General features: G+C 42.9%; 1 gene segment (V, D, J or C); it reads left to right on the top strand.

The window, feature by feature from the left end:
- The first annotated feature begins 1,896 nt into the window (after positions 1-1,896).
- Positions 1,897-7,231, top strand: LOC124109003 (immunoglobulin lambda variable 4-3-like). The segment is given in 2 exon segments: positions 1,897-1,930; positions 6,909-7,231. Coding segments are annotated over 2 exon segments (357 nt in total).
- Positions 7,232-14,996: the final 7,765 nt, after the last annotated feature.

Raw genomic sequence — 14,996 nt, forward strand, 5'->3', positions numbered from 1 at the left:
GTGTCCTGGGGAGGTTTAAGGCAGGTCTGTCAAGAGGGTTTTGCTGTGTATTCATGTAACTAGTGTTATACTAGGTAGGGTTGTTACAAATTAGGCTTGGGGAATTTTGCTGTGGGTGTAAATTATTAAACTTCAATTTGATAAGGTAGCTGGTTGTCCACGTAAAAAATCTTTCTTCAGTTAACCCAGCTGTTTACCTGGGAAATCACTTTCAGGGATGTCCCAAGACAAAAAATTGCAGTTTATTCTCTCATCCTCCTGAGCACAAGTGTCTTGAGTCCACCAGTAAAATTGACACTGGTGATCATAGTTATCAGCCCCAACAAACACTCTGCAGGATGACAATGACCAGTTGAGAGGAGAGCAGGTGACATTTCCAGAAAAAAAAACAGACACACATGCCTCCAGGTATAGGTAGGGAGGTCAATGATCCCAGTCCTGTAGGACTTATTTCCACTGGGATAGAAATGAACATGTGAGAGTTCCCCAGTGGTGTCCTTGGGAGGGTTCCAGTTGGAGAAAATGTTCTTGACTGCCTGGGCTATTCTGAGGTCTAGAGGGAGGAAAAACTGGCCATCCCTGCTCTAGTTCCTTCCCAGCAGTGTCTCCAGGATCTTCCATCCCTCTGCAGCACGCCCCCCCTCATCATGCCTGCCTTGAATCTATGATCTACCCTCCCTTTGTGCCGTACTCCAAGGCTTCTTCTCTGCAAGCCCAGGTTCCCCCTTCTACTCTATGTCAGGTCCTGCCTAGGCCAGACCCAGGGAGATAGCCAGAAGATTCTGTCCCCATCAGTTTGAGAGAAGCAATTAGGGCATCATAGCAAAAAACCTGGGGAGGTCAGCCTCCTTCACAACTCTGTAGGTGCCAGGGTATTGACCTGAGTTTCCTGAGACCCACTGACTGGCTTCAGAATCTGCCCAATAAAACCTCCAGGAATCTCAAAACCATTCATGTTTCTGATGGAACCTGAGGTCATCTTGGATGCCTCCTGCTGGCCACACTTCACTCCACCCAAACCTCCTACAAGACCAAAGGTCCTCCATTATCTGTGGATATTGGACACTTTATCCTACTTATTACTCATGTAAACTTGAGAATTGAGTGTATCAAATACCCACCCATTTTTACATCAAATGATGACTATCCCTTCATTCCTTTAATCCATGTATGCCTGCAAAAAAGTCTAAATTTCACAACAATAGACACACTGACATAAATGTAGGGAGTGTTTCATATGAAGAATCTGATATTTGGGGTTCCTTTACTCAGTATTCCTCATAGACACACTCTTTCTGCTTCTTACTCTCACATCCCCAAAGGACAGTATCTCTGCAGGGCCAGTGTGGCCTATAATCCAGAGTGTACCTCAGTACCTCCCTGGTGTGGTGCTAGCATCCTGGGCTCCTTCTGGAAAAGCTATGAAGCTGCAGTGAGTAAGGCAGGGGCCTCTTCCTCCTAGTTAGGGGACTCAGTGGTGACAGCTGTGTGTCCTGGAAGATCCATTCACTCCAACCATTTCCCAATAGTCTGAACCCCTATAAATGCTTTGGAAACATCCAGAACTGCACTGTTACCATTAGTACTACTCACTGACCCATGAATTTCCACTTTCTGTTTAGAGACCATGATCCCTGCCCAGCTATGGGCTCAGGAGGCAGAGCTCTAAGGCATCTCTGGCATGGCCTGTAATCCTCTGCTGCTCCCACTACAAAGGTTACAAGCCAAGGCCCTGTCCCCAGACTCCTGTCCTTAGTATGCATGCCTGATCCTGACCTCAAAGCATGGAAGCATGTTGGGGTGGGCCTGTGAGAATGAGACTTCCGTCTCCTAAAACTATATGTACTGTGTTCTTATGAGAATCAGATTGCCCCTGTAGAGGTGGCCATGAGAACCATGTCAGCCACCTACACAAGAAAGAGGGGACAAGGTAAGAGAGCATAGAGAACCAGCAGGATCCAGATCATCCATGCTCAGCATAGCAGCCTGCTCATTTTCCATGTTTGACAGTTGTAATCTGGGCACAGCCCCATGGACCCAATCATCTGCAGGCTGATTTTGGGCTCGTGGTGATGGCCAGGCCATGGAGGAGTGGGCATTGAGCTGTGTGGGACACAAAATGTGCCTCCTAGACTGGCCTTCATGCCCTCACCTCTCCCCAGGTGACCTGGCCAAATTCTTCTACATAGAGACAGACCTAAGTGTAGGATAACTGGGTCATTTCCACAATTTCTGTTGTCCTAGAAATTGAGTCTTCCTTGATCTCAACTACATCTACTTTGAAATGTGAAGACTTGAATGGATCTTTAATTATTTTTCCAAATTAAATGACACAATAACAAAAAGAGTCTCATTAATTAAAAGAGGCTCAGCCTGGATTTCACTGAGTGACACCATCCTTAGAGTACTGTCCTTCTGGGGAATTGATTCTGGGGAAATATGGAAAATATTCAAACACTTATTTTTAAGAGTGGTGGGAACAGGGTTCTTATGCAGAGAACAGAAAAGGAAGTTCCCAGTTAGAAAGTGAAGGCATACTGGGATGATGAGCAAGTCCTGCAAAATGCATGGTAGGTAAAAGTGGGTCATATAATAATAGTTGTAACAGAGGTGATAATGATGAGGATTAGAAAGATGTTGATGGTATTGGTGATGGAAACACAGTTGGGCTCTGGTGCTAGAGCATAAGGTGTTCTGATGACATTGCTACTACTGCTATCAGATCAGGAAAAAGCATCAGCCTTGATTCCTATGTATAATATAAAGGCACTAAATGTCTCTGAAGGGTGTCATAAAAGTTTCTCTGGAAATGGCACTTTACAGAACACCTACAGTTTATTCTGAAAGCTCTATTTTTGTATCAAAACACAAGGCCCAGAGACAGCTTTTTATTCTGAGACCCAATTAAAGAACTACCCCATCTTTCCTCCCTGCAAAACACAAATGCTTCTTCTCTGTGCTGTGCTGAGCAGGGTACAGATGGCAGAGAATGAGGCAGCACTCTGCCCACAATATTGCAGGTTACAGAGGCTTTTGTTGTCACCTAGAGGGAAGCAGCAGTTCTTGGTCTCCTCCACCAACAGATGGCAGCAGAGGTGCTACCAAGACAGAGGCTAGAACTACACAGAAGAGACCAAGAGAGAGGCCAGCATGGGGGTCCAGGACAGGTAAACTAAATTTAGACTTTGATCTGGAAGTCCATCCTATGCCCTGGGCTACTGTGACCATGGTCTGAGGGTCAGAATATCATTTAAATGAGCCCAGGACACAGTACAGAACTCACCTAAGTAAGGAAGTGGAGAAAGCTGGCCCTAGGTATCAGCATGTAGGGCTAAAAATCACTAAAGAGACCAAGATGAGATCCAGTAGGAAAATTTGGGCTTCTACACCCATGTCCTTCCTCCCATATAGCTCCAGGGGTTCCTAGCTTAATTTTAGAGTACAATTGTTCATTGTCCATAAGTTGTCCCAGGTATTACTCCTCCATGCTGGGAATTTGCAGAGATGCCTTCTGACTTATCCCTGGCTTGTCCTCCTATGTACACTCACATCATCTTTAAGGCTCTGTGATCATGCTCAGGTACCGGTGGGGGAAGGGACAATTGGGCTTCTTCCTTGGATGGAGCATGAACAACCTCTGAGGAGATTCTGCAGAGTGCTCTGGAATCTCATGTGCCTCAGGGCCTTAGGTATGACCATGAGCCTGACCTTGGTTAAGTAAAAGGATCCTCATTGCTGGAGGGATCCTTATCCACCCACCCTCCAAAGATCATCCATGTACAACTGTGACTCCCACAACCCTTAAAGATACCATGGGGATTTCAGTTTTTTTTTTTTTTTTCTCAAACAGCAATGGCTTCTGCAACTAGTAACAAGGTTAGGTAAATCTTTTTGCAAAGAGAAAAATTAAGAATAAATTTTTGATGCCAGTTACTAATCTTTTGTGGAAGGAGGCTGTCACAGAAAAGGGAGAATACCATGTTGAAATGAGACTGCAAATTGTGATAAGTCCACACATTCAGGTCGTTCTTTAGCAAACACAATGTGTTATATGAAATGATTTAGCAACAGTTCTAATGACAAAGTGCCACATTAAAATGAAATGACCAGGAATGGGCCAAACTGAATCTAAAGTCAGGAGAGGAGAGGAGGGGGAAGTCATGGATCAGTGGCCCACCTTCTGCTGTCATGTGTCCTCAACAGCCTCAGAGGGTTCCAGGATCCTCCCAGGATCCTGTAAAGTGAATAGTCCTGCTTAGCTGGGCCCAGACAAACCATAGTATAAAGAAAATAGGAAGATGGTCACAGGTCAAAATCTGGAAAGTGGCCTTGGCCTATAAGGCTAAATTTCTGCCATGAGCAGCTGGAGGGAGTTGGGGCTCTCTCTATTCTCTTTATTCTCCTGTACTACCCCATATCTGGTTAGAATGTTAACCACAAACACTCAGTGAAGGGAGGATTTTCATAAAAACCAATCACTGTCCCAAAGGACCTGAGAGAGACCTTGGGGAGATCAGCTGTGCTGTAGATTTCAAAACACAAGGCTCTGGGACATTACATTTCTCTAAATCTTACTCCTGTCCACCTTCTCACTCTCTGTATAAGTGATCTGCCAGTCTTGACCCTAGGTTCAGCCCTCATAATACCCTGAGCTGGGTCTGATTCAAACACTATGCTAAGTTGGGCTACTCAGAATGGATTCTTCATCCTGAGGCCTTCTCTCCTCTCCCCTCTTGCAGGATCTTTGGCCTCCTAAGAGCTCACATAGATGTCCTCAGTTTCAGTGCCCCTGGAACAGATAGCCATGAGTCCCTGCTCTGGAGATGCACTGCCCAAAGAATACATCCATTGGAACCAGCTTAAGCCAGATCAGACCTGTGCTTAAATGATATACAGAGTGAGCAGCCCTCAAAGATACCTGAGAGATATGTTGACTCTAACTAGGGGACAATAGCCACCCTGTCTATCAACACAGCAGAAGCCAAGGATTTGGCTAATATTGTTAGTCATGGGACAGCAGTGGTACACATCTCACAGACACACACAGGTGGGAAGTGAGACACAAACTCCTTCCCTGTCAGTGTCATTTTCTTTCAGCACCAGAACGACTAGAAAGAAAGTCTGGCTCATCTCACACAGATCAGAAGAAAGTTCTTAAAGCATTGGTAATTGTGTTTCTAGTCTTTCAGAGCTAAGGTCATCCTCCCAGCCCTAGGTTCACACAGATAACATTAACCAAGAGAGGCAGCTAGAGAAGTGTTGACACTCATCACATAGTGATGAGAAGACAAATCAATTGGCTTTAGTTCTACAGGGAGACATTCTGATGGTGTCACTGAGGACCAGGGCCAGGAATCTGACACATAAAACACTCTACACAGAACAGTCGGCTGTTAGGATGACCCTTCCTTTGATTAGTACACAGACTACAGCCATTCCTGCGCTTGTATGTGTGCATGTATCCAACATTTCCCATGATTTAAGTCATTTAAACACAACCCCACTCTGATCAAGTAGTATTCTCTTCCCAAATGGGGAAGCTGAGGCTCAAAGAGCAGGAGGAACTTGACTGAATTCAGAGCTTGAAAGGGGCTGACCCAGCAGCATATTTCATGTGTGCAAGTACTAGAGTCTGTTCCTATCTATCTGTTCCTATCTACAATCTTGTGCCCTTTCATTATGCTTTCAAGTCTTTCCTCAGAATTCCAGAAGTTCTTGTTTGTAACATGCCATTAAAGAAGCAGAGAAATTATCCCTTTCCCTGCCATAGAACTGAAGGAGAAATGTGCACTTGATAAAGGAAGAGATGCTTCTGACAAGAGGGTCCAGGAGGCCTGGGATAAGGGAGGGAGGAGGAGATGGGTAGGGAGGCAAGGGACAGAGGGGATGAAAGGACAGCTCTGAGGTGAGTCTTCTGGCAGGACTCTTGATTGGCATTTTCTCCTTGGGGAACATAGGTGATATCTCTTAATCTCTGAATGATAGTTCCTTCATCGGAATACAGGGGGACAGTTTATGCCCAAGCATAAAGCTATTGTTGGGTTATTGCAAATGTCTACCTGAAGTGTCTTATTTAAGACACTTGTCAAAGAGGCTGCCATACACTAAGGGTTCATAATTGGTAATTCTGCATGAACTAATGATGCACTTTGGGTGCCATTTGTCCTGTGGCCAGCAGTGGGCACTGTGAGACTTGAGATGGGAACTCCTAGAAATGTTCCAGTGCAGAGGGCATATTTTTTTTTCTTTTAAGGCTGCTGCTACCAGGTGAACTGCACTCTCCACCTCTGACATCCCCATGGCCCTTCTTCTTCTTCTTTTTTTATGATACTGGGGTTTGAACCCAGGGACACTTAGCCTCTGTGCCAAATCCCCAGCTATTTGATACTTTATTTAGAGACAGTGTCTCACAGACATGCTTATGGCCATGCTCATTTGCTGAGGCTGGCTTTGAACTCACAATACTCCTGCTTCAGCCTCCAGTGATGCTGGGATTACAAACATGTGCCACTGCACCAGGCCCCAATGAGGACCTTCTTCTGAATTTAGGATATTACCAGCACAGAGCCATTAATCTCAGAGCTCAGACAAGAATTCAGACAAATAAGCTGGGGAAGAGAAGAACAAATTTGCATGCAATGTTCCTGCCTTCTCTAGCTATAAGAAGACAAGATAAAAGGGAGCCTTACCTAATCCAGGCCTAGGTGGGCAGTCTCAAGATAGAGTGCTTGGAAGCACCTCAGCACTATGGAGTGGCTTCACATTTACCTTCTGCCCCTTGTTTTCTCCACAGGTCAGAGCAAAACAATCTGGGGGCCCTCTCTATATTTCCCTCCAAATATCCTAAGGGGAGGTATTTTCCATTCTTTTGAGCACTCAGTATCACTCATGAAATTGTATCTTTCCAGGTCTTTGTGCCCTGCCTGTGCTGACCCACTCACCATCTGCATCTGCCTCCCTGGGAGCCTCAGCCACACTCACCTGCACCCTGAGCAGTGAGCACAGCAACTACTTCATTTACTGGTATAAGCAGAGGCCAGGAAACAGCCCCCAGTATGTAATGAAGGTGAACAGTGATGGCAGCCACAGCAAGGGGACTGGGATCTCTGATGGCTTCACAGGCTCCAGTTCTGGGGCTAATCATTACTTAACAATTGCCAACATCCAGCCTGACGATGAAGCTGATTATTACTGTGGAAAAAAACATAAAATTGATGGCCACAGCGGGTAAGCCACAGTAACACAAGGAAAGGAGAAGTGAAGGTCTGTCCATACATGAAGCTTCTCTGTGTCTCCCCTCTTCCTCCTCAGGGACTTGGAGTTACAGCCCCATGTCCCTCTCTGGAACCCTGAGTCCTGTGATTTTTCTCCTTACAAAGTCCTTTATTCTGTAATTCTACTTTGAGGACATTCCTAATGATAGATAACTTAGATCATATCTGAGATCATTTTGACAATATGATGTTAGGTTTCTTCACCATCAACCAGTGGGGACAATTCTGTGAGAGATGAGACCAGCTCTAAGGAAAAATTATCCTTTGTAAAAGGGCTGAGCTGAGATGATCCTGTGTCCCAGACTACCATTAGGCCTTAAGATCCATCTGTTGAAGGGACCCCGATGGAGGTTTCCATGGGCGAAAATCGAGGTTGACTGCTGTGAGTATGGCAGGGCCTGGTCACCACTGAGTGCAGGAGGATCCTGTCACAACTGAGGGTTGCAAACCAAGAAATGATAAATAAGGCTAACGTTGAATAAAAGATTATATTTGGTTACAGAATATATTTGCCAATTGGGAGATACAGTTTCAGTTAGAAATCAAACAAGTGTTCCATCAAGGTAAAGTCAGACTGGGGTTTAAAAAGGGGGGGAGGGGTTCAACAGATGAAGGAACTTGTTTTGAATAACCCAGATAATTACATTTACCAGGTTCTTCTGGAAAACTTTGGATTGGTTATGAGGTCTGTCTATACATGAAGCTCCTCATGCTTTGTTTTTATGGGGACCTCACAGGGGATTACAGTAAGCTGTACATCTTTTAAGAAAGTATATCAGCACAAGTCTCAGGAATATAATCTGTCACAATGTGTAGTCTTGTGAGCACACTTTTTTTTCCAAAAAATGTTATTTATCCAGACACTCAATCAAGAGTCTTTGTCTTTAAAAATAGGGCAGCCTGTCAAATTTTGACTTCTGAGTCCCACTTAGACTTTTCTGTCTCTAGATCAGAGCACTGTCATTTCAATTTTTCTAGCATCCACCAGAAAATATTTAGCCCTCAAAAGAGACAAGACACGTGATTTGACTCCAGGGGTGAGCTCTGAACAATGTCCAGAAGGAAAGAGTGTGTATGTCAAGAGAATTGTGGGCAGGAGCACAGGGAGCATAGTTTGGCCTCTCCAGCTGTTGCAGATTCTAGAATACTATTTCCCCATATTAGGAACCATGTCCTAATACATTTAGTTAGTCAACCCACATTGTTCTCCGATTGTTTTCCCATGAAATTTTGTGTGTATGGGTCTGTGTGTGAATGTGTGAGCATACACACATCCTCATGTGAATGTGAAAAGGTACCAAAGAGAGGAACCTCAACTCATGATGATTGGGGATCCCCAAAAATGTTGTTAAAATGAGTTGAAGAACACATCAGTTAGAGACAAACAGATTGATTTAGGTACATGAAAAATAAACATTCAAGGGAGAATAGGTGCCATCTGGAGAGTAAGAGATGCTTTAGGGGTTCTCACCTCTTCTTTTAAAGGAAACTTGAGAGGTAGGCATGGGAAGTGATGTGAGAATGATACCAGTCTGGTGAACACAAGACAGGTCAAGGTGGTTGACAAATTCTCAGGATCATTAGGCTAATGTTGTCTCTGATATCTGAATAGTAGATAACATTGCAAAGTGCCCTATCTTGTAGATTCCTGGGAAAGTACCTTCTATTTTAGGTTTTGTGTCTCCTTTCACTTAAACTTTTCTAAACATGGATGTGTTTGTGGCTGAAATAACAGTGCATGGGGCAATTTCCAAAAGTGGGTATATTTTCAGTAAGTTATAAATTGTGAGTGAAGATTTGCAGATTTATCAAAAATTTGAGATTGACAGCTCTGGGATAACCATCTTGGTAAGAAGCAGGCCTAGGAGACAGAACTGACTTGGGAGCGAAAGGGGGAACAGTAGCACAAGGCTTTCAATCAATAAGTTGTATTTCCTGGTCTGTCTTTTTGTTTCCTTTCTTCCTATAACTTATTTATTGTTTGTCCACAATAACACATGTAGGTGTTTTGAATGGCTATGATACTTTACTGCTACCAAGACCTAGCCAAGCAGCACTGTCTGATATCCCCCTCTGCCAAATCTTGGTTTGCCTTAGAAATATGGTTTCAAAAAGACCAGGTTTGGCACCTGGACAGCTGATGCCCTATTCAAGCCTGGGAGGATCTGCATTCTTCAAATGAGAAAATTAGACTTCCTTCCAGCACGTGGCTTTCCACCCAGAATTGAGAGAACAACCCTTGCAGATGCCACGAAGCTTGGTTTGTGTGGCCTACAAGATGGCTAACTTTACATGGGGGCAGTACACCTGAATAATGTTTCATTAACAAGATAATGAGGAGGACAATGGGCACATCGATTCCCAGGTATACAGGGAAGTCCAGAGATGTAGCAAAGGAAATATACCAATGTCAAAAAGGTGAATGGGGAAACACAGAGCATTTTCCAGAAAATGGGCATTCTATTTGTACTGTTTGCTTATATGGTAGGCATGATGCAGGAACTTCCTACTTGGCTCACTTCTCAAAAGCTCTGAATTTTAATTAAAGAGATTCTAGAATTTAAAAGCTAACCAAAAGAAGCTGTTGAGGAAGACTGCTGCTATCTGGCTGCAGCTGTAGCTTCCCAGCTTCTCCCTGAATATATAGAGGGCCAATTGCAGACAGTCAAATTGCTCCCCTCTCCTGCCACCATTCACATCTAAGAAGTAAGGAGAAGACAGTGGCAGAAGCAGAAACAGGTGAATTGGGGGTTGGGGGTATTCAATCTTTGGAAAAATCAAGAGGCAAAGGGAATTCTTATTGGTTTCCTTTCTATGTGTGCTGCAGTGAGGATAGATTCAGAGTGTTTCAGGCTTGTGTGCTCCTCCTCTGGGAGAGCTGGGAGATGGGCTTGAGAAAGAGAAAGTCTTTCCCCACCTCTTTAACACAACCTGAAACAGGTGATGGGGCACCTTCTCTTCTTTCCCCTTAGAACTTGATGTCCTGATAAGGGGGAGGATTTCTGAGCCTATGATAGTAGTACCCTAGAGATACATATCCTCACATGGCTTGAGTTTGCCCATCTCTTTCTGCCAATTCTAGAAAGAAGAGTATCTGCACCCCAATGAAACCTGGGAACATGAAGGGAGCTTTTAATAAATCCCACCTCTCCAGGGGGAAGGATGTGCTCAATTCAAGTACGACCCAGAGTAACTCACAGCACAGGCTCATCTGTTATGGCCATAGCTTCTTGAGACTGTCGTGTTATCACTCCACCAAAAATAGCTTCTCCAGGGTTTGAACAAAGCTGCCACATAACCTGCACTTCCCTTTGCAATACCTTGGTTAATGGTTTTAGGAATTAACTTTCAGGGTAATTACCTAAGGACAAATTGTTAGGGGGAAAATTTTTAAACAGTAAACACAGAACCTACCTCTAGCTCCACTATGTCAGTATAAGTACTGACATCTCATGGGAAGGGGAACATACATGAAAGAAAATCATACTCTGCTCAGAAAGTACTAAAGATCACACTTGCATATAGTAGTTAGAGATTCCTTACCCAAGTAATGAGAAATTAAGTCAGGTAGGCTCTTTATGGGGAAATTCCTTAGTCCTAGACAATCCTTCATGTTTTTCCTCAGGACAAAAATCACAAAAAGGCTGCTCTAGTTGATTAAAATCTAAAGTATTTCCACTGGCAGATTTTGAGCAGCCAAAGGGTGCAGATATGGCCACCTTCTGATTCCCTGAGCCACTCAGGGTTTGATTTGGGCAGTGCTCCCATAGGCAGAGTGATGAACTGATGGGCAGAAAAAAACTGTGTATTCACTATATATATATATATATATATATATATATATATATATATATATATATATATATATATATACCCTTGCTGAGCCCACATGTGTTTCCCTGCTTAGTTAAATTGATTGTTGTCAGTCTTGGACTTTCTAAGTCTTGTTCATTGTTCTATTACAGGCATTTTTGGCACTTATGATTTATTCCTCTGTCTCCCTTCTCTCAGATCTGACTTTAAAGAAGTTGTGTATTTATCTGGTATACATCCAGGCTCCCTGTTTTCCCTAATCCTGCCCATTTATACTGAAACTCTGTCACTGTTCATAAACAACTGGGCATCCTGCATTCACCAGTGTCCTACTTTCTTCTACTCCACTCCATGATCTAAGTTTAATGCCAGACATTGCATCTTCTCATTCTCCAGAAGCTCCCTCACCTTACACTCTACCTGGTCTATGATTGTTTCTCTCTTAGGGTCAGCTACCAAATTTTCCTCTATGAATTCTTATTGTGAATGCATTCTGAGAATTCCTATTAACCTTATGTAGACTTAATTAAGTTTTTTTGTTTTGCAGTCTAATCATTGAACTCAAGGGATTCTACCACTTAGCTATATTTATAGCCCTTTTTTCTTTTTCCTGAATTTTGAAACAGGGTAGCATTCAGTTGCCCGTGATGGCATAGAACTTGTGATCCTCCTACTTAAACTTCCTGAGTACTTGGGATTCCTGAGTACCTGCCTCAACTTCCTGAATACCAGACATGAGCCTCTGTACCTGACTGAACATTTTTTACCCATTTGTTAGATTTTCCCCAGCAAAGGAACAAAACTTAATTATAATTAACACTTATATGAAGAGATCCTGGAGTTTCCAGGCTGCTAGAACTTTCTTATATCACAATGTGACCTGGTCCTGGCCATGGTGCATGCTTGGGATACCTAAGCAAAATTTATCAAAGGCCCCAAGAGCTCACAGAGAAAGACAGAAACTTACTGCATTTCAAGTGTCTTTAAACACTCCCGGTGCATTTGGCAATGCAGGGATTTTACCCTAGCTCTCCACTGCAGCTACGTGATCTTGGACAGGATTCTGTATTGTGGAAGACTCTTTCTGCACATTAGTATTATTGGGAGAATTGCCATATTCACTTCTGTGAAAAAAAGAACTCTAAAATGCAGCAAAAACTGACTTGACATCTGGTCTCTACTGGATAACATTTATGGACAGGACACACTTGAAGGCTCAGATCACAATTAATCACCTTCCTCCTGAGGCAGGATGAGTTACAGGAATGCCTGGGATTCATTCCAGGATAATTTAAAAGTCAGCACTGTGTCTTTCAGGCTTCCTGTTGAATAGAACCAGGATCATACCATGGGCAGAGTTTCAGACTAAGTGGAGAATTCAGAGACACTCACCTCTGAGATCTGCATGGTGAGGACAGCAAAAGAGCAAGGCCACGAGAGAGTGCAAGGGTGAGATGCCACTTAGGTAATGAAACCAGCTAGTGAAGGCACTTCCCCTGGGCTATAAGTCAGTCTGCAACTTTACTTCTCCCCTCTGTTTCTCAGAGGTTGAGATCTGATACTTTATTAACTCCTTTAGCAGCTGACCTGAGCTCAGACTGATTTGAATTTTGGATAGCATTTCCCAGATAGGCACAGGAGAAGCCTGAGATGAAGCCAGCTTGGTCTGGGACTCAGCAAGTGATCTCTATGGAGGCTCAATCATGGCATGGACTCCACTTTTCCTGAGCTTCCTGGATCACTGTACAAGGTGCTTTTCCAAGAACACTACTCACCCACACAGCCAGGAGCTCTGGGACAGCCTGGTCTGGATTCTGAACTCAGCAGGTTCCTGTCTTTGGTAAGCAGGATGCTCAGGAACCTGGTGAAGGATGGGGAGATGCAGTTCTGAAATCCCCATTCTGTGCTCCCATGTTTGTGTGAGCCTGAGGGATACAGTTGCCAGGAATCTAGGGCATATGTACTCAGGTGTTGAAAAGATCAATCTTTCAATCAAGCCCATGAATCAGTGGTGCTGAGATTCTTGGGCACTGTAGGTACAGTGATCCATGGAACTCAGTGATACCTTGGAGAGGCAACTGTTGGGAATTTCAATTCTTATGTCCACAACCCTCTTTTATTCTCCTTTCAGATTCTGTGGCATTTGAGGAGGTGAATCAACCATCCTCCATGTAGGTGGCCCCCACAGCAGACAGCCAGGATTACCTATGGGGGCAACAGCATTGGCAGCTCTGCTGTGAATTGGCTTCAGCACAAATGAGACCAGGCCCAAAGGGGATCATCTATGGTGATAGGGTAACATGAATTCACTCCATGCTTTGAATATATCCCTTGATGCTCTGCCTGTGCATCTTTTCAAAAACTAACATTTTCCCCCTTTCTCTTCTGTGTCTCCTCCTCCCTAATCATTGGGGAATCAAGATTATCCTTCTTTCCTGCTAAGCTAAGTTATGTATTCTTCTGCTCAAAGATTTCAGAAATAAGGGAATACAGAATGCAAGGTTGACACCTACATATCTAAGAAATAGCTGTCCCTCAAGTCTACTAATGAATTATGAGTCCTGACTGGCCATAGCTGAATTGTAACCTTTGTATTCTCTCTTTCAAATTCCACTGGAAGCTAACCTGCAATAAGGTGGGTGGGGAGTAGAAGTTCAGTGGAGTAGTCAATGAGGATTGGAAGAGAACTGGATGGAAAAAGAAAAGACAGTGGAATGAATCTGATATAACTTTTCTATATATATACTTGAATATACCACATTAAATCTCAATAATGACTTCATCCATGAGAAATTAATAAAAAATAACTATAGGTATATGAAAGATTGATAGTGGGAAGGAATCATGATGTGGGGAAAGGGAAGGAGAAGAAGAGGTACTAGCATAGCATGATATATTATATGTATTTATTGTTATGTCAACATGGATTCTACTGTCATGTAGAACTAAAATACATTTATTTTTGTAGAAAAAAGGACACAGCCAAAGTATTCTCTACAGTGACTGTAATATTTTTTAAATTTTTTTTTCAAGCAATAGTGAGTATTTCAGATCATTTCATCCTCTTCAGAGTTTAACTTTGTCTAGGAATGTTAACTTCCTAAAACCACTTTTACAAAATTTTTGAACCATTTGATATCCCCACCAGATTGTAGGGCAATTTCAGTTCCACAATATGCTTGCTGGCACTTCTTTCAAAAATTTTAATCATTCTAATAAGTGTACAGTGGAATCTCACCATACTATTATTTTGTATTTCTCTAAAGATGAATTATATCAAGCATTTTTTTATGTTTTTGCCATCCATGTATCCTTTCTTGTCCATTAAAAATGTAGCTCTTTGTTATTTTATTGAATTTTGAGAAGTATTAATACATTCTACCAGCAAATCTTGAGCAGGTAGGTGACTAGAAAATATTCAGCCCTAATCTGTGTCTTGCTTTTCAATATATTTAATGACATTTTTTTTTCAAGTTTTGTTCACTTTCTGCCACTTGACACTTGTCTTCCAGACAGATTTTTATTTATTTATTTATTTATTTTTATTGTTGGTTGTTCAAAACATTACATAGTTCTTGATATATCATATTTCTACTTTGATTCAAGTGGGTTATGAACTCCCATTTTTACCCATATACAGATTGCAGAATCACATCAGTTACACATCCATTGATTTACATATTGCCATACTAGTGTCTGTTGTGTTCTGCTGCCTTTCCTATCCTCTGCTATCCCCCCTCCCCTCCCCTACCCTCCCCTCTTCTCTCTCTACCCCCTCTACTGTCATTCATTTCTCCCCCTTGTATTATTTTTCCCTTTCCCCTCACTTCCTCTTGTATGTACTTTTGTATAACCCTGAGGGTCTCCTTCCATTTCCATGCAATTTTCATTCTCTCTCCCTTTCCCTCC

The sequence above is a fragment of the Marmota monax genome, unplaced genomic scaffold (assembly GCF_021218885.2).
Source record: "Marmota monax isolate L192 unplaced genomic scaffold, Marmota_monax_Labrador192_F-V1.1 WCK01_AAM20220418_F8-fsc00544, whole genome shotgun sequence".
NCBI lineage: Eukaryota > Metazoa > Chordata > Mammalia > Rodentia > Sciuridae > Marmota > Marmota monax.